This window comes from Lithobates pipiens, unplaced genomic scaffold, assembly GCF_037356315.1.
Source record: "Lithobates pipiens isolate NorthernLeopardFrog02 unplaced genomic scaffold, aLitPip1_a1.2 Scaffold_19, whole genome shotgun sequence".
NCBI lineage: Eukaryota > Metazoa > Chordata > Amphibia > Anura > Ranidae > Lithobates > Lithobates pipiens.
Window position 1 is genome coordinate 68,863,876 of NW_027507764.1, and position 19,944 is coordinate 68,883,819.

General features: G+C 40.8%; 1 protein-coding gene across 1 annotated transcript in view; it reads left to right on the plus strand.

Moving 5' to 3' along the window:
* The window catches only part of ITGA8 (integrin subunit alpha 8), a 236,120-nt gene that overhangs the window by 89,120 nt on the left and 127,056 nt on the right, over positions 1–19,944 (plus strand). Inside the window, exons 8-11 of the mRNA XM_077490849.1 lie at positions 5,059–5,103; positions 14,822–14,865; positions 15,540–15,596; positions 19,435–19,487. Coding sequence (XP_077346975.1) covers positions 5,059–5,103; positions 14,822–14,865; positions 15,540–15,596; positions 19,435–19,487 — 199 coding nt within the window. The remainder of the gene's footprint in view (positions 1–5,058; positions 5,104–14,821; positions 14,866–15,539; positions 15,597–19,434; positions 19,488–19,944) is intronic.

The window sequence follows — 19,944 nt, forward strand, 5'->3', positions numbered from 1 at the left end:
ACAGAGGGACATGAACAAAACGGGAGCAATGATATAAAAATAAAATGACCAGTGGAGTCCCTGAGTGATAAGCAAATGATGAGTTATTTGGTTTATCATTATATAACAAGAACTAGTGAGTAAAAAGTAGAATGGGAATGGTGTATTTTCTTACATTTCATTCGTAATGCGTTACACAAAACAGGTTCGGAGTTCTGTTTTGAGAAAACTTTCCTGCAGGATAGAGCAATGTGAAGTCAGGACAGCGAGACGCCGCAGTCTATAGAATATATCACAGCAGTGTGCAGTGCTTTGTATAAACAGGATATAGTCCATTGAGATATGCCCTTCCTCAGAAGGGTGTCCTCATCTCAACAATATGGTTTATTTATATATGGAGAGATAGTTCCATGTCCCACATAATCTCCTACAGAGAAGCATCTGACTGATTATTGACGTAGAAAATACAAAAGATAATTGCATTAAGCAGAAAAAAAATTAAAGTGGTTGTAAACGATCACCTTGTAAAACCATGCAATCTGTTTAAACTAGAAATGAAAGGCAAAACATGTGTGTACAGATATAAAAAAATATATAAATACCTTTTTTCCACCTTCTTATAAAATGATCACATTCCCTCTGTTCTCAGCTGCATGAGAGCTGGGGGAGAAGAAACAGCAGCACACTCAGCTTCCCAGTGAATGGCTGTGTCAGGGTAAGTCTGATCATTGGAGGAGAGCAGGCTGAGTTCCCAGCATAGCTAGAGAACTGACCCCAGTGTGTTCTCATGCTTATTGTGGTCAGTTTTTAATAGGAATGCAGAGCGACTGGAATGAACACCAGGGATTGTACACAATGGAAGCAATACAAAGAGCATAGGATACTTTCTGATACAAGTACATGGTACAGCAGCTACATATCAGGAATATGAAGTGCTATGCCGCGTACATACGATCGGACTTTCCGCCAACAAAACCGTGGATTTTGGTTGGAAGGTTGTTGCCTATACACGGTCACACAAATGTTGGTCAACAGTTATGAACGTGGGAACTCGGTGACGTACAAGACATACGATGAGCCGAGAAAAAGGAAGTCCAGTAGCCAGTGCGGCTCCTTCTGCTTGATTCCGAGCATGCGTGAACTTTTGTGCGACGGACTTGTGTACACACGATCAGACTTTCCGACAACAAAGTTTTGTTGGTGGAAAATTTGAGAACCTGCTAGCAAACATTTGTTGGCGGAAAGTCCGACAGAAAATGTTCGATGGAGCATACACACGGTCAAACTTTCCGACAACAAGCTCACATCCAACATTTTCCGTCGGAAATTCCGACCGTGTGTGTGTGGCATTAGAGTGACAAACAATTTAAAATTGAATTCCATGTATGGACATTTTTGCATAAAGTTGCATTGGTCTAGCCTGGACCACCTATGTACAGTTTACGCCGATCAGCCAAACCTTTATGACCACTGCAAGGTAAAGGGAATAACATTGATGATCATGTTACAATGGCATCTAAAAGTCAGGGGGATATTTTAGACAGCAAGTGAACATATTGTCCCTGAAGTTGATGTTTTGAAGCATCCAGGGCTTTATGTGCAATCATACAGTATGTCAGTGGCTGCAGTTAGCTGCGGGAGCCTACAGCCTCCCATTGCTTTAATTGTGGCTGCCTCCCACAGCTAATCGCCAGGAACCCCCCACTGGGGTTCTTGCATGTAATCGTTGTCAGGCCCATTCGCAAGTGTGAACGTGGCCTAAATGCTCAGTGTGCTTGAGGCCTAAAGGGTTAGTTCACCTTTACAAAAACACTGCTTATGAAGGTAAAGGGTGTTTGTAGATAACAACAAACCGTGCAGCTCACTAAAGTTGAATATTTCCCTTGTTATAGATGTAGGCCATTTACATACCTCCCAAAGCCTGACTGGAATGCTTCCAGGACGTTGTTAGGGCATTGCTAAGTGAGGCTTAGTCATTACTGCTCACCTCCACCATCATAGGAGTGAGCTTTTTTAAATTTAAACCCCCTCACATGCTCTTTCTCTCCGCTGATGCTGTAGCTCGGAATTCAGTGTTTGGTAGCTCATTCCTGTAAGTGAGGCCTAGTCATCACTGCTCACCTCATCCATCACAGGAGCAAACTCTCAAACGCTGAGCTCAGACCTACTGCATCAGGGGAGAGAAAGAGCACGTGAGGGGGTTTGAATCAGAGAAAAGGCTCACTCCTGTGTTGGAGGAGGTGAGCAGTAATGACTAGGCCTCACTTAGCAACATCCTAGCAAAGTCCTGGGAGCGTATTCAAGTCAGGCTTTGGGAGGTATATAAATGGTTTACGCTTACAGCAAGGATGTTATTCAAGTTTAGTCAGAGCAGCACAGTTTGTTTTTATGTACAGGCACCCCTTTTCTGCAGTGGCGGTTTTTGGTGAACTAACCCTTTAATTGGAAACAACTCTGCTATTATCGCAAGCTGAAAAATCAATGTACTGGCCAGATAATTATCTTACTATATACTGCTGTAGCCCATCTTGCACCATCATTGATGTTGTGTGTGAAACTGACACTGACACACATACAGTGCATAATCCTGACACTATGGGACAGCTCTCTGTATTACAATAAACATTCCCTTCACTTCATCCATTTAGTGTCTGCTCCAATGTGTAACATGGCAGGATGTGTTTACACGGCCTCATTGCTGCAATCAGGAGTTCCAGGTCCTCCATGGTTGTATTGGCCGTTTTATCTGACAGAAGGTTTCTCTGAGGGTCTCCTCCTGAACGCTCAAACAGGATGGAGATAATTCGATATGTAAATAGCTGCTACACTGCTTACTGGTGAGGCAAATTAAAACCTACGGCTTCCTAGATTTCAGTCACGTTCAGTTTAAATCTCTGAGATTTGGAACTGTTAGGGCATAATGTGAGGCCCGCTGTGAAGAGGGCCATCCATACTACCCTGTCATAAGACTAATTGGAACCAGGTGCTGCCGTGTAATTAGAAAAAGGGCTTTGATGCTTTAATCTGCCTGTACATCGTTAGATTATAAAATTATACAAATGGGTAAAAATGATTAGTAGGGTTAATGCACATGGGCGCACAATACTCTTCGTTCATATCTGTAATGTATATGGATCTGAACGCAACAATATAGTGTAAGCCCTTGTACACACGGTTGGAAATTCCGACCACAAAATCCGTCTGATTTATTTCCCACGGATTTTGTCCAAAACTGGTGTTGCATACACACGGACGGACAAAGTTGTCGGAAAATCCGATCGTTCGGAACGTGATGACGTTCGTTCATTACGACGGGACTACGTTCAGACTAGTATCCAATAGCTTTGGTCTCGTAATTTGATCTGAGCATGCGTGGCACTTTGTCCGATCGGAATTCTCTACAAACGATCGAACAAAGTCCGATCAGATCATGTTGTCGGAAAATTTTATATCCAGCTGTCAAACTTTGTTGGTCGCATGTTCCCAACGGAACAAGTCCGATGGAGCCCACACATGGTCGGATTTTGCAACAACACAGTCCGATCGGACATTTTCCATCGGAATGTCAGACCATATGTACGGGGGCTAATAGTGCTCAGCCTACAAAAGGAGTTGATGAAAAAATGCCGCTTTACAATGGAACATAAGAAGAAAAGTCTCCCTCTACATTGGTGTCATTATAAGATGTGTTCCCTTACATTGGTGGTCAGTGGGAAGGAATGCCCCCTTACATTGGTGGTCAGTGGGAAGGAACTCCCCGTTACATTGGTGTCATTAGGAGATGTGCTCCCTTACATTGGTGGTCAGTGGGAAGAATGCCCCATTACAGTGGTGTCATTAGGAGATGTGCTCCCTTACATTGGTGGTCAATGAGATGGAATGTCCTGTTACATTGTTGCCATTAGGAGATGTGCCCCCTTACATTGGTGGTCAGTGGGAAGGAATTCCACATTACATTGGTGTCATTAGGAGATGTGCCCCCTTACATTGGTGATCAGTGGGAAGGAATGCCCCGTTACATTGATGTTATAAGTAGATGTGCCCCCTTACATTGGTGGTCAATGGGAAGGAACTCACTGTACATTGGTGCCATTAGGAGATGTGCCCCCTTACATTGGTGGTCAGTGGGAAGGAACTCCCCATTACATTGGTGGTCAGTGGGAAGGAACTCCCTGTTACATTTGTGTCATTGGGAGATGTGCCTCCTTACATTAATGGCCAGTGGGAAGAAACGCCCTGTTACATTGCTGTCATTAGGAGATGTGCGCCCTTACATTGGTGGTTAGTGGGAAGGAATGCCCCCTTTCATTGGTGTCATTAGGAGATGTGCTCCCTTACATTGGTGGTCAGTGGGAAGGAACACCCCCTTACATTGGTGTCATTAGGAGATGTGACCCCTTACATTGTTGGTTAGTGGGAAGGAATGCCTCCTTACATTGATGGTCAGTGGAAAAAATGCTCTGTTACTTTGTTGGTTTGATTAGTAGCCTCTGCTGAGTGCCATCATTACCAGAACAACGCAGGTTGTTCTACCCACCACTGCTCAAGGAACCCCTAACAATCCTTGAAGAAACCCCTGAGAAAGGCTGCTGTAGTCTCTGGGTGTGGTCCAAGTTTTTGCCCACTCTACCTAAAACCCCCAAATATTTGACAAGAGTTCAGCTTTAAGGCCCATTTCCACTCATTGGTTTTATGAGAACACACAGCAAAGACACATCAAGGAAATGTCTGTACCATTATAACTGATGCTACAGATTGTATCTCTACATTTCTGTGGGTTTACAGTTTAGTAAAATGCCAAAGCTTGTTCCTTCTGGTTAACAGAAAATAAATGTTTTGCGGTTTTCACTGGCCCAGCATGCAAACCGTATCAACCCAGTAGAACAGAGCATGCATTTTTAAAACCGCAGCGGAAACGGGTGCACGGTATTGTCACAGTGTCCTATGGTGCCACGTATAAAATATAAATATGGCTCAGCCATTAGCTTCCTTGGCGCCGTCAGTTTTTCATGAGATGCTCTATAAACATGCCTTGTCTTCTGAATTGATTATCTCTGATGCTAATGTCTTTCTGTACAGGGTACTCGGTGGCTGTGGGAGAATTTACCGATGATTCTGAGCAAGGTAATGCACTAACGTCAGACCACAGACCTGCGTGTCTAATAATTCCTGAAATATTGCCTTCATTCAGAGTACTGTATCTATGAGCTTATTAAATATTAAAATGTGAGCTATTATCAGCAGCATGCCTACTATTGTGAAGAAGAAAAAGGAAGAAAACATTCAGGACTAGTAAAGGGGCATCTCTCTGCTCTTTCAAGTTTTAAATAAATATATATATATATATATATATATATATATACACAGTATACTGTATATCCAGTTGACTAGAAGGAAGAATGGAAAATGGTAACTTTAAATGTGGCAATACTAAGTAAAATTAAAAAAGATATACAAATGTATTTATTAGGGCTGTGGAAATTAAAGATTTTTTCCTCAAGTACTCACCTCTCCGCCGGCTTCCGGGTCTTCAGGGAGTTCAGTCAGAGATCCGGTGACGTCACGGACATCGACATCACCGGACTCCTCCCCCCTTCCCCATGCTCCTCAGTCTGCTAACGAAGGGAAGGGGGGAGGAGTCCGGTGACGTTGAAGTTCTAATTGAACGTAACGCGTACGTCGGAGGAGCTACGCATGACGTCACCCACTGTTGCCCTATGGAACTAACACAATTGTCGGCTTTACATGTTGTGTTTTTATCATCTTTATGTGAGTAGTTTGTGTTTGAACACAAAAATTTAATCTTATACTTAAGCGGTGAGCACTTAGATAATTTCTTTCTACCCATGACTTGGTGTCCTTGCTGAGATCTAAGGAGACATGAGAGAAGTTTATGGTCCGTGTTAACCCTTTTGACACCCGCTTGCATGACCAACCGTTTGTACAGGGGTCCATGCCATAAGGTGAGAGTGATTAGTTAGACCGGAGGTGGAGGGATTGTCACGCTACTGTGGGAAAAAAATTACTTACGTCAGTGCTACAGTTTGAATTTAAAACGTATTTGTGTGAACTGTGAAGTTAAGTCATGGATTGTGGAAACTAACTAGTGTCGGGTGATTGTATATAGTGTATACCACATTTACCACTGACTAATGCAGAGTTGCAATGCAAGGAGATCAGCTAAAAGTAGTTGGATCTGTATGTGCATTATAATTAATCGAAATTAGTCGATTAATGGATTAAAAAAAAATAGATTCATCAAACACAACAATTTTAATCAGTAACAGCCCTAGTATTTATGCATTAAAATACATTAAAACACCACCTCTATACAGACACCATATCATGTATACAGTATATGTCATAAAAAATTTAAATTATACAATTTTTTTTATATATCTGATATTGGATTTATACCCCTTTGGGGCTGATTTATTGGACTGTATTTAAATTATTTTGTTTATTGTAGATCTTCTGTTACTTGCCATATCCTAATCCTAATCATATGAGAAAGTGGATCCTAAGAAAGCAAGATTGTGTGTGAAACGCAACAATCCACCAAATTTTCAATGACATGTACTGCATACGTGATACGGTGTCTGTATTGAGAAGGTGTTTTCATGATTTTTTTCATGTATAAATAAACGTGTATATCTTTTTAACTTTACTTTTGTATTGGCACATTTAAAATCCCCATTTTCCAGTCTTCCTTCTGGTCAACTGTAATTGGTTGTATTCTGATGTATGTTTCAATTAGAGATGGTGCCTTGAATTTACATATTTGAGGGTTTCCACTCTTGTAGCTATGTGTGTATGTATATGTGTGTTTATATATAGGAAAGATGTCACTTTATTTCCTGCACCAGATCAACCAAACTGTAGAGAAACTAACCTCCACATAAAGAAAGGCTTCTTCACACTAACAGCTGTGAAAATTTGAAATAGACTTTGCCAACAACTAGTTCTGGCCAGCTCACTAGATTGTTTAAAAAAAGAGCTGGATGCATTCCTAAATGCATAAAATATAACATTTAGGCCCCTTTCACGCATGCAGACCAGTTCAATTCATTTTATCAGTTTAGTCACGTCAAAACGGATGAAATATTCATCCGTTTTTCATCAGCTGCTCATCCGTTTCTCATCAGTTTTTTTACATCCAATACCAATGCAAAAACTGTCAGTTTACGCCGATTTTTTTCTGATCTATATTTGTAACGGATGAAAAATAGAGCTTTGATCCATTCCAAAAAAAAATCAGTTTTTCCATAAAGATGCATTGATCTTTTTCATCTATCAATAATCCACATGTGTGAAAGGGGCCTTATTGGTAATAACGCTGGAGATGGTCGATCCAGAGAATATCTGATGGTCTTTGGGGAGTTTGGAGGTTTTCCATTTATTTATTATTTTCTATTGGTTAAATTAAACGCACGTGTGTGTTTATAAATAAGGCATATAATACCGTTGCTACCAATAGAAAAATATAAAGCATTACCAAAATGTTAGTCTATCCTCAAAAATCAAGGACAAATGTAAGGAAAGAAAGAAAAGTCAAACAAATCAAAAGCAAAATTCTTTTAGTCCTATAAATAGATTCAAATTATTAGCAGGGCCCTGAAGAAGAAAAAAAATGAACGGCCGTATTCAAAAACATTTTGAATGTCTCAAGGTTGACATTCACAATATATATATATATATATATATATATATATATATATATATATATATATATATATATATATATATATATATATTTCTGGGATATTCTTTGTAGATATTACTTCCAGCTGGTAGTGTGATTACACCATACATTTTTTGGATACACATTTATCTAAAAAAAAAAAAAAAACTGCATTAAACTTGAAACTTGCCTTTTCACTCAAGAATTTGCCTTAACGTGATACTAAACACACACTGTAAAATTTACATTGCCCCTTCTGTATGTGAACGATGCCACTGTAATATTTTTAATTAAAAAAAATCGACGTTTTTTTTAATTAAAATTTAATTATTTTAATTAAAAAAAAATCAAAGTATACTGCTGTCACATGACCCAGCTCTCAGCCAGCCTGTCTGCAGGGAAACATAAGCTTCTAGTCTAGCTGCTGGTGACATGTTAAAAAAAAAAAAGCTTTTGGAATACAAAGTAAAAATAAAATAAATTAAAATTAAATTAAATAATTAATATCAATAAACTATTTTAAATTGGCATACAGATATTTATTTGAAACAAAATCTTTATTATTTTGTGGAAATATGATGTGGGTGGATTTCTGCCAGTCACTAGCTGTGTTACGCCCCTCCACCTGTATCTTAGAACAACAGGGAGGTGATTCCTCCATCAATCTACATGTAATATAATCTACATGCAATATCCCACCCCCATAGTGGGCATGGAGGAGGGATTGGGCTGTCATTTATCAGTGTGTATACACCCACATGTTTGACACTGTTTGAGCACATGGGCTGCTCAGATTTGATAGGGAGGAAATGCTCACCATAGAAACTCGCTGAAAACTGAGCAACATAGCCAACACTGCTCTGCAAAATCCCTAGCTGATTTGGGGACATGGACAGAAGGGGGAGATAGAGAGCAGCAAGATTCACCAAGTTTTTTTTGCAGAATTCAGAAAACAACTCTCACAGTGACTGAATGAGTATGAACAGCATGTAATACACCATTTATTGAGTGTTTGAGTGTTTTATGATGTGGGTTTAGTGACACTTTAAGGCTCCATTCACACTTGTAGGACTCCAAAGTCGGGCAACTTTGGATTGCAACTTTGACGCAACATTGGATGGGTGTGACTTGGATGTGACTTGTTGTCCCTCTGTAAAGTCATACTCACTGTTGCATGTAAAACATTCAGGTATGATTTTCATGCAACTTTTGAGTATTAACATTGACGTCTGTGGCCCTCAAATTGCATGAAAGCCAGACCAGTGCAAGAACTACTTTGAAGTTGCTGCAACTTTAAGTCGCACCTATATGAATGGTTATCATTGAAAAACATGGGGTATGACTGGTCATGCAACTTTGTGGTCCAAACAAGACAAATCGCACAAGTGTGAATGGGGTGTAAATATCCACATCAAGTCCAGAAAAGTCCAGAAAATTGCAATTCAATAAAGGCATAGCCATAGTGGCCTCTTCCCTTATAAAGTGTGTGTACTGGAGATGGCAAACAGAGCAATCTGCAAGCAGCAGTTTTCAATGTACATATACTGTAGGATTCTGAGGATATCTGATAAAGGCATAAATATTGAGATCACTCCTCTTATGACCTTTGTGAATATTGTCTCAACATTACATAGCTTAGAATATAAAGTAGTTCTTAACATATATGAAAGCTTTATGGGAGTATGCTGTTGCTTATAAGACCACACAATGGCATACTTTAAAGCGGAGTTCCACCCAAAAATGGAACTTCCGCTTTAAGCACTCCTTGCCCCCTTACATGCCACATTTGGTATGTAATTTCTTTTTTTTTGGGGGGTGGGAGCTTCATTAGGAGGGGGACTTCCTGTCCCACTTCCTCCTTCTGCCCAGGGACCGCCAAGGCGACTCCTCCTTTCGCCTTAGGCGGCCTCTCCCTCTAGGCGATCTCCTGGGACACGTGACAGGTCCCAGGAGATCGCCTGTCCACTCCGGGAGCACAGCACGACTCACGCATGCCCGGCCGTGAAACCGAAAGCTGTCAAGGCCGGGTGCGCAGAGTGGTAATGGAGGCGCCGGCGGAGAGGAGGGAGAGAGGAGCAGCGCTACGTTCGGCCGCATCGCTGGACCGTGGAACAGGTATGTGTCTGTTTATTAAAAGTCAGCAACTACACTTTTTGTAGCTGCTGACTTTTAATAAACATAAAAAGCCTGGCACTCCCCTTTAATGAGACTTTTCAGACCTGATATGTCTGTGTAGACAATTGGATTCTGTATGTGCCAATTAAAGACAGCCATATGATAGTACAAATTACAAGCTATCATGTGAATATGAATATTATTATTGTTCGTTTATCACTGCCCTGCTGATATTTCTAATCATTTTATAGGATGTGTAAGGTTTTTGGTTTTGATTTATTTAATTAGATTTTTTTTCTTAGTTTATTTACATATGTCTTCAATTTACTAGGAAAGAACACAATTTTGGTAGAATTATATACGTATGTACACTAGGGCAGACATATTACTTATTAAAGTGGTTCTAAAAGCAGAAGTTTTTTTTCTACCCTAATGCACTAATGTGCATTAAAGAGGATGTAAACCTCAGAAAAAACAAAAAACGAACCCTGCAAGACACAGGCATTATGAGCTAGTATGCATTGCATACTAGCTCATTATGAATTACTTACCTTAGAACAGTGCCCTGGATCGGAGTCGGCCCTCCGTGTACAGCATGGACATCTTCCACGGGAGTTACTTCCGAGTTTGCGGCTCCGGTGCTGTGATTGGCTGGAGCCGCAATTACCTCACCCCACGCATGCGCGCAGAAGCCGCCGGTCCTGAAGAATTTAGGAGCTATTCAAGGTACCTACAGGTAAGCCTTGTTATAGGCTTACCTGTAGGTAAAAGTGGTGTAACAGGGTTTACAACCACTTTGAAGTATAAACCCCTTATAATTACCTGAGTAATATGCATGGGAGCAGCAGCACTCCCAAATCTCTTTCTCCTCATTGGCTCATACATCAGCAGTAGCCATTGGTTCCTGTGAGCCAATGCAGAGAGAGCAGAGGGTGGGTCCAAACCATGCTCTGTGTGTGAATGGACTATATCCATTCAAAGGAGCGTGACTCAGTAGAGAGCCTGCTTGAGTGCCCCTAAAGCAAGAGGCTTGTTATTGGGGGCACTCGGCAGCGGGAAGGAGCCAAGACTGCTGGCGGCTGACCCAAAAAGAAGAGGATCGTAACTTCTCTGTTTAAAACCATTGCACAGAGCAGGTAGGTATAATTTGTTATTTATTTATTTTTTAAAACTGCAAACCATTAGATTTACTTTAAGCTTGCTATACACTGATCAAAAATGGTCAGCTCTGCAGGCAGTGTGCTTTCAGATTCGTGCACCTGCACCTGCTCCTGCCCACATGTCAAATTTTTACATGCGGCTGTGTCCATGCAGCCGCTGCACCTGCCGAACAGGAGAGCCAGCAGTACTGCCTTATTTCTGACACTTGTGACTCTTGTGCAGTGCTGCCAGCTTCTACTTTTCTTTTCTTCCTCTGGCTGCACTGAAGGAGGATCAATTCTAGTATCTGTGCCCCCTTCCCCCTGCTGTCTGGGACCCCTGTGTGTCTCTTTCCCCCCCCGCAGTGCTGCCGTTTCCCAACTCTCCTCTCCCGCCAGCAGCTGCTGAGGGCATACAGGCAGGTTATTTGAGAATGGTGAGCTGGGGGGCTCACTATCCTTAATGAACAAACCACCCCAAATGAACACAGTGAGTACTGAGGGAGTGCAGATATTGCCTCTGTGCTGCCTCTGTGCTGCTATTCACTTGAAAAGGTCTTATTCAAAAGGGGTATAATTTCTGCCATGGCTGCAAAGCATAGCATTGTGGGCCTTGCATTTTAACAAAAATATAATTAGATATTTTTGGAGGAGGGGGTCCCTGTCAGGTAGGTTATATGGAGCCCAGTGACTTATATCAGCAGCCATGTGCATCCACCTCTATAGGCTGCCTGCTCAGTCTGGGGAGGATGCTGGCACAATAACAAAGGGAGGCTGTATGCATGACTGGTGTCAATGCCCATCTGAATGAACCCTTGGACTTAAGTCCCATCATATCCTGCCCCTCAATACACGGGGATTGTTTTTATTTTTTATTTTTTTCACCACTGATCACCTGAGATCTTCAAAAACCTTTCCTTTGTGCCTGTTTTATTAGCCGTAATGGGCTCTATGGTTGCTGAGGGCCCCTATATGGCTAAACTGGCAATATGTCTTCTGCCTGTGGGCACAGGTAGCTACCTTCTGTTCACCATGCTAAGTTAACTATTCTTTGTTCAGGGTCTCTGCTCCCTGTCGAAGTTTGTGAGGCTGCACAAAAAGGGAATGGCAAGAATTAGCCTAACAGGAACCAGCTGTGAGAAGGACCTTTCTGTACACTATAACCAGCCTAGCTAGATGAAAGGCTTGACTACTGCCACTTCCACCATATAACAAGCTGTTCCTGAAGGGGGAATCACAATGATGGAGTGTGTTTTGGATATAAACTTCCTTTAAACCAGCCGCCCTTATGAGGTCTTGGCTTTGGGTTTGTCAGATCACAGGTTTGGCTCTTGCCATGCTCTGAAGTTCCCGGTGCTGCTGACATAAGGAAACCAGTTGGAGCAATTACATATGTTAAAGTTCATACCTTTAACAGTAAATGTATCTTTAAATAGGTCTCATCTATTATTTTGTTCTTGATGCAGTTGGATGTCAACTGTGCTACAGTATGAGGATCTAGGTGTTCTCATATGGATATTGAAGGTATCTTTTCAACACAATTCTGTGAAGGCAGCATCTACCACTGACCACATTTATTTTCTAAGCATGGTGGCTGCCTTGCAGCACTACAGTGCTTGGTTTAGTTCCTATCAATAACACAGAATGGAGTTAGCATGTGTTTGTATTTGATTCCCCGGAACATACAAGAGGAAGAAGCTAAGTAAATAATAAGCACATATTACTACCCCCATGTATGTAGAGTATATAATTACAAACCAAAACTATGCATACAAATTATTTTTTAAATGATTATCCAACATTGATAACATTTTTCACATGTAGGTGGAATTCTAGCTAAAATATTTCTTAGATATCTTGGATAAAGTTCAGATAATATATCAGGTATTTTATCTGAGACCAATAATATCTCCCGTGGGACTTTGTTGCAGCAATAGGAATCACACAAAGCAAATATTTTATAAAAAAGTAGAAATATTTATTATACAATAAATTTAAAAATGCTGGTCTATACAATCCATATCCTATTCAGATAATGAATATCATCTCATGCTGACCTCACAGGGAGCAGAGATTACTAAACACTTATTGTAAAAATTGCATATCCACCAAAATCTTCCAATGCGTTTCAACAATCCATATTCTTGTTCACAGGACAATAGGATGGGAGCAATCCTATATACGTAAAGAAAAAAATATGACAAATAGCATATAGATTTCACTAAATTGCAAGTAGTAACAATAGCCCTGCATCATTTATGTAAACATATTAGCCCCTGTACACACGGTCGGAGATTTCGACAACCAAATCCGTCGGATTTTGTCCGAAACTGTTGCATACACACGGTCGGACTAAGTTGTCGAAAAATCCGATCATTTAGAACGTGATGACGTAATTTCGTTTCGATGGGACTACGTTCAGGCTAGTAGCCAATAGCTTTGATGTAGAAATTTGATCTGAGCATGCGTGGCACTTGGTCCGATCAAAATTCTCTACACATGATCGGAGTATGTCCGATCGAACCAGTTGGTCGGGAAATATTTCCAACAAGTTGGAAAATTGGGTCCGACAGATATTCCGACGGAATCAGTCTGATGCATACCACACACAGTCGGATTACCCGACAACACGGTCCGATAGGACACATTCCGACGGATTCTCCGACCATGTGTAAAAGGGCTTAGACTTACAAAAATTAATAAGATCAGGTATAGAGGCCAACGAAAGCAGCTGTAGCACGTCCCATTTGGGTCCCGGCTTTAAGATGGGCTCAACAACCCACAAGGCGTCAATGGTCATCAGGTTAGGACAACCAGAGTGAGTTCTGCCATATATGGCTATGTCTAAGGGCGAATATGGTATATCACTAATATATCATGCGTATCAGATATACAAACCCCATTGAGGAGCTTTCCCTTCACTCTCAGCCTAGTGACACTGTGCGTTGCTGTGGATTGACCTTCCAGGTTCTCCTCTCTCTTCAGCAGTGTTTGTAAAAAGTGACACTGTCTTCCTAGTGGATCCCCAAAAGTAATATATGAAACGTGAACTCCATGGAGTCCACTTCACAGCAATGCCCTGAGTGTTACCAGGACAGAAAGTGAGAACTCTCCTCAATGGGGAAATAGACTATACTAAAATCCTGGCATTCTTTCATGCTGTTTTGAAAACTACAAAAAAAAAAAAAGAATGTTTTGACTAGAGTTGGCCTTTAGTTGTAGTTACTAATTAGTTTCTGATTTTATTATCAAAACGGTTTTCCTTTTGGAACCATTACATTTTTTTGTAGAGCCCTACAAACAGTGTGTAATATTAGTTTAGACTGGTCTTCCAATGCATTATGAATGTAAGAACTGTTGCTTTACCAAGCATGGGCCAATTTGCTGTAGTATGGAAACAAATCCTTCCTGATCCCCCAAGAGGCAAACGGATATTCCCTGGATCAACTTTACCTCTAAATATTAATTTCTAGTTATATTATGTGCATTTAGGAAAGAATCCAGACCTTTTTTTTTAAAAAACAATTTACTGAGCTGACCAGAAGCAGCGCATGACAGTCTATTCCCCATTTTCACAGCTCTAACTGTGAAGAAGCCTTTCCGTAATAGGTCCAACATGAAAGAAATGTAGTGTAAATATAACCATGCAGACCTAATATTTTATATGTCTACAGCATGAAAGAACAATAGGCTACTGGCTGAAAAGTCCTCTCCTACCACCGCGGTGACCAGGCATGATTTGTCCCATTTAAAGGTGTCCTGCAGACACTCCCATCATCTTCTAAACTACATTATATTGTAATGTTTGTTAGTAACACAAGGTTCTAGCTAGAAGCAAGAGTAATTGTGTTTTTACTTCCTACTCTGATAGACACTCTTAACAAAAATGTTGTGATTTTCTTGACAGAGCTGGTGGCTGGAGTACCAAAAGGAGATCAAAATTTTGGATATGTATGTATTTTTAATTTCTTTCTTGGTGTAAAATTCAACCTCTGTGTACATCGTACTTGACTTAACCTATGCTGGTTTAAGCCCATGCATATCAAAGGAATAGAGTGAGCTAATGCAGTATCTACCAATCACTGATTCGCTTTGTGCTTCTAAGGGTCCCTCAAAACTAATAGTAATAGGTGGAGTCTGGTCAGCTGAGTCAACCCTTGACTTTTATGTCTTGGACAGTAAGCTTTCCCTGCTATAATTCTTGATTGTTCTGCCCACCTGGAAGTTTTGAGTGTTTTAACCCAAAAGATCAAACTTCTCCTGTTACATTCTTTATAATAAAAAAATATAAAAAATCCATTGGGAGATTGGGAACCTCTCATAGTGACCACCGCAGGAACTGAGAATTCAGGGATATCACCAATGCCCGAGAGATATAGGGGACATGGGGATGGTTTAACTTTCCATCTTCTACCAAAAAAGTAAAGTAATGTTTTGTGTGGACTGTGAAGGTGGCTGTTTTTTGACTATTCTAATTTACAGCTCACAACCCTAATTATGCTCTCCAGAACATCAGAATTACAATGTAATATGGGTTGACTTTGGCCATCGTCTACTATTCATTAGTTACATTTGTCTATCCAATGTATCAATCAACACATTGACAACCTGATGTATTTTTCTAGGTCTCCATCATTGACTCCAGTCAGATGATGTACATTTACAATTTCACAGGTGAACAGGTAATATTCAACATATTACGTGTAGGTGTTCTATGTGTTTATAATTACAGTTTTTTTTTTTTATTTAATTGAAAGAAATGACTACAATCAAATACAATCACACGTTATTTTAAGTAACCATATTTGTGTGGTAACGTTGCCATTTTATACTGTTATTTCGCCTGTACAATAAAGTGCTTGTTGTTTACTGATTTACTTCTGCAAATGGCAAATAATGATTCCTATAGCTTAATGAAGGAGACTTAAGCCCCATACATCAGAGTTTTTCCTTCAGATTTACCAAAACCATATAATATGAGGTCAAACCTTTGGAGTTTCAATGTGTATGCAATCAGACAGGCCCTTGCACTGCATGGTTTTGGTAAATGTGAAGACAAAAATCAGCAGAAAATCTACTAGTGTGTATGGGGCTTCACATTGCTGCTCCTAGCACAAAAGAAAACCAGTCCATAGAGAAATACAGGGGTGGTCTGTAAATTGTGAAAAATTCAGTTGCTAACTACTTTACAGTATTTCCTTCAAAACTTTGAATAACTGACCCAGTGTATGATGGCGGATATGCATTTCTGAGCATAATTCAAAAGAATAAAATTGATACCATGGCTCCATATGAAATAGATCTAGGGGGAATGTGTATTCCAGTACCATAGATCAATAAATACAGTCACTCCCCTATATTCCACATAGGAAAGGAGGGGAGTGTGGTCCTAGATTACCAGCAGCATATAAATAAATGGACTAAAGGTCCTCAAGAAATCTGTCTAAGAGGATCAACCAGTATTGAAAAAATACAAAAAGCTTTATTAGAACATTCAAAATATAGTAAACTTCACCTCCACCATATCAAAAAAGTTAAACTATGACATTGTCAAGTGACACAAGAAGCTACCATGGACACTCACTACCATGGACACTCATCCATCCACATGCCTGCATAAAAATGTAAATTATTATTTGGCATAAGATCCCAATTCTAGGAAATAATTACAGGTCCTCAATTAGCAGTTCTGCTCTTAATAAGATCAATGTGACATTCCATGGGTCAATCGAATTAACCCTGATATTTAACCATATAGGTATGCAGTATGGGACAGTCCTGGTATGGTCTCAGAGTGCCTGTAAGAGGTCAATGAGTTCATGGATAGCACAACTCCATATATGTATGTATAGATGACTTGTGTATCAAGCAATTAGCTGAGATCGGGAAGGCCCCTGAGATTGGGGGCTAGCAAGAATTGTGTAAAGGAAGTGCTGCGGAGTGTAGTTGGTGTGGGAGTGTGGATACAGGTATCAATAAACAATTCCAATTAATCTTTCCACTCCCCAACACTCTTGGACAAAGCCGAACAGCATCAAGTTGTCCCGATGTTCACAAAGGGGAGTATCCAGCAAGGACTCCCTGCACGCTGCAGCGTCTGTGTATCCAGTCTACTTAGTCCACTTAGACGTGCGTCTAGTTCCCAGGATGTAACGGAATGTCCACGAAGTCTCGTCTGTGTCCAGACATCAACGACGTGATGATGTCACAATGGCGCGATTCACTCATCAGGCGAGCTTCTTTGGGGCAAGGATAGATATGGATTTCTGTCTTTTCTCCTGGTCTTCATACTTATTCTGGGTTGGTAACTATTAAAGCTGAACCTCTGTCAGACAGTGTAATGCTGTGAGGCACAGCTGTGTAAATCTCACAACTTGATGGACGTTAAAATCCTTTGGCAGGTAAAATAGTCACCAGCTTGGATTTAGCTTTAAGGCTTCATGCACAATGTGCGTATTGACCTAGTGCATTAGGTTCTGGTGTTTAGGTGCAGATGGAAAGTACAGGCTCACTGTCTAGCTCCATTGCTAACAGCCTATGAAAGTTTATAAGAGGGTGACAGCTGCAGCTGCTACTACTAGACAGGGCTGTACAGTGCACTGAACGGTACTTACATTTAGTGCAGTATGCGCCCAGGGACATTTGTCCTGGGCACATACTGCTATAAATGTAAGTACCACTCGGTGCACCACCAAGCCTTGTCCAGCCACAGCAGCTGTCAGCCTCTTATAGACTTTTATAGGCTTTTGGCAATGGAGCTGGACAGTGAGCCTGTACCTCCCGTCTGCATCTAAACACCAGAGCCTCTCCAGCCCATCCCTCCTTCCCATTTTCTGATCATAAACCCTGGTTGCAGACATTTTTTTTTTATCTTAATACATACTTTTTTCAAGCAGTCTTCAGGTTAGTCCTGTTATATCATAGGTCCGTCTACCCTTCTCCATGCTTCTTCAGCAGTGGGCAGGTCCTGGGTCCTGAATGCTGCAGAGGATCTTCCTTTAAGTCCAGGGTGGCCTGATGATGTGCTCACTAGGGGTGTCCTTCACACCCTGGGCTTACAGGAAGTGGTTCAAATGACACCAGGCACTCATTTAGCCCAGAAGGGGAGCTGGGTTGGACACCTGGAGAGGTTGGTCTATAGACAACAGCACCGGAAAGGGGCTGAATACTGTATTTTTTTTTTTGTTTAACAAAGCATGAGCTTTTTTCACATGATGGGCCGGTTCCCATCAGATGTGATTCACACCGCACTGCAGTGCAAATCACATTCGATATATGTGCGATGCAATTTCAGCCATACAGATAGTATGGCTGAATTTGCATCATATTTGGACAAAACTCACACAGGACCCTTTTTTTGTTTCGCAGCAGAATCGGATTGCATGGGTGTTTACATCCTGTCTGAATTTGCAGATTTGATTTGGGGGTGTCATTAACTTCAAGTTGACATTCCCAGCAGTGCACATAAGGCAGTGTGACCTGCCGCCCGGAGACATGGAAAGTGGGAACCCGCAGTGGATTCACAGGGTTCCCGCATCTCTGCAGTGTGAACCCAGCCTAAAGGGGAACTAAACTCTCTCAGTCATCATTATTTTTAATTCTTATGCTGCCAGCATTACTAAAAAGTAGGAGGGTATTTTATAGTTTACTTTTTTTAAACTTTTTTTTTTACATTTCTCAAGTTGCTTCATGTTTGGCCTAGGCCAAAATGATGTCATACATCCCAGGTGTCTTGATGGACATTTTTTTCTTTCATCTAGAGGAGGGGAGGAGGTGAGGAGGGACTTTCTCAGCTAAGCACACCCTCCTGTCTGCATTCCTGAGCTAAGGGCAGATGGATTTTAGGTAGTAAATGCTACATGAATCATCTGCCCTTACTCAAAATGGCGGTGGCTAGAAATGCTAGGGGTGTGTGTATGGAGGGTGGTTAAAAGTGATTTCTCAATAAAATAAGGCATGGAGACTTGGATGGATAGATGGGCGAGTATGCTGTAGTATTACAATGAATTAAAACGCATTTTCAGTTTGTGGTTACCAGATATAGTGAAATTCTGCTTTAAAATAATAAATGTTGGAGTCAGGCTTTAGCTAGCATTTTTGGAGTTTCAGCAACAGCAGCTCCTGTATTTCTCACATGATAGGATTTCTTTAGCAATCGCATTAATGCTGAAACAAAGAGTGCTTTTAAAAAAAATCAATGAAAAATATGGGCGGATTATTTTTGCCAATAAAAAACATTTCTCTACAAGACCTCTCATTGCTTTGAGTCAGTCATCAACGGCAGGATTAGCTTGACCTAATAACCTCCATGTTGTATATTGTCAAGTCTCAGGGTTTGGCCTTTGTAAATGATGCGTGTTAAGATTCAACTCACTGTTTAAAGAGTTCAACTAGATATTGGATATTTACAGATTCCTTCCCCATTAAAGCGATGTTTGATGTCGGGATGCCAATACTTTCACAGTTATACAAAGCTGGCACAGGCCTTGTTCAAACCTTTCAATGTGTTTCCCTCTCCAGATGGCTTCGTACTTCGGATATACAGTTGCCGTGTCAGATGTAAACAGTGACGGGTATGTTAACACTAACCCCCAGTGTTTGGGTAATTCGTAATTACCACCATGAAGAATGCCATTTTCACTGAATTCTGCCACTTTACTGCTTTTCTTTTCAAGATTACCCTTGGGGAGGGGAGCGTGTCTGAAATCTCTTTACATTACCTCAAAAATAAATACTCAGTTTAACGCTTATGATTTCATGCTATGCATTGTAATCTGCTGCATGTTTTGGTGTTAAATAAAAGTCAGCTGAGTAGGGAAAAGAGAACATGGAAAAAACAAAAAGGAAAGATTAAACGGCAAACTTCAGAGAAAGGCAGGCCAAAAACAGGCTTTGTAGGCAGAATTTTTTTCAATAGGCCCACTTGTCAGCCTGGTACCAGGCAAAGAAAATTACAAACTGGAGTTTAAGTGGTTCTAAAGTCAAGTTTTTTACCTAAACCACTTGCCTACAGTGCACTTTTACCCTTTC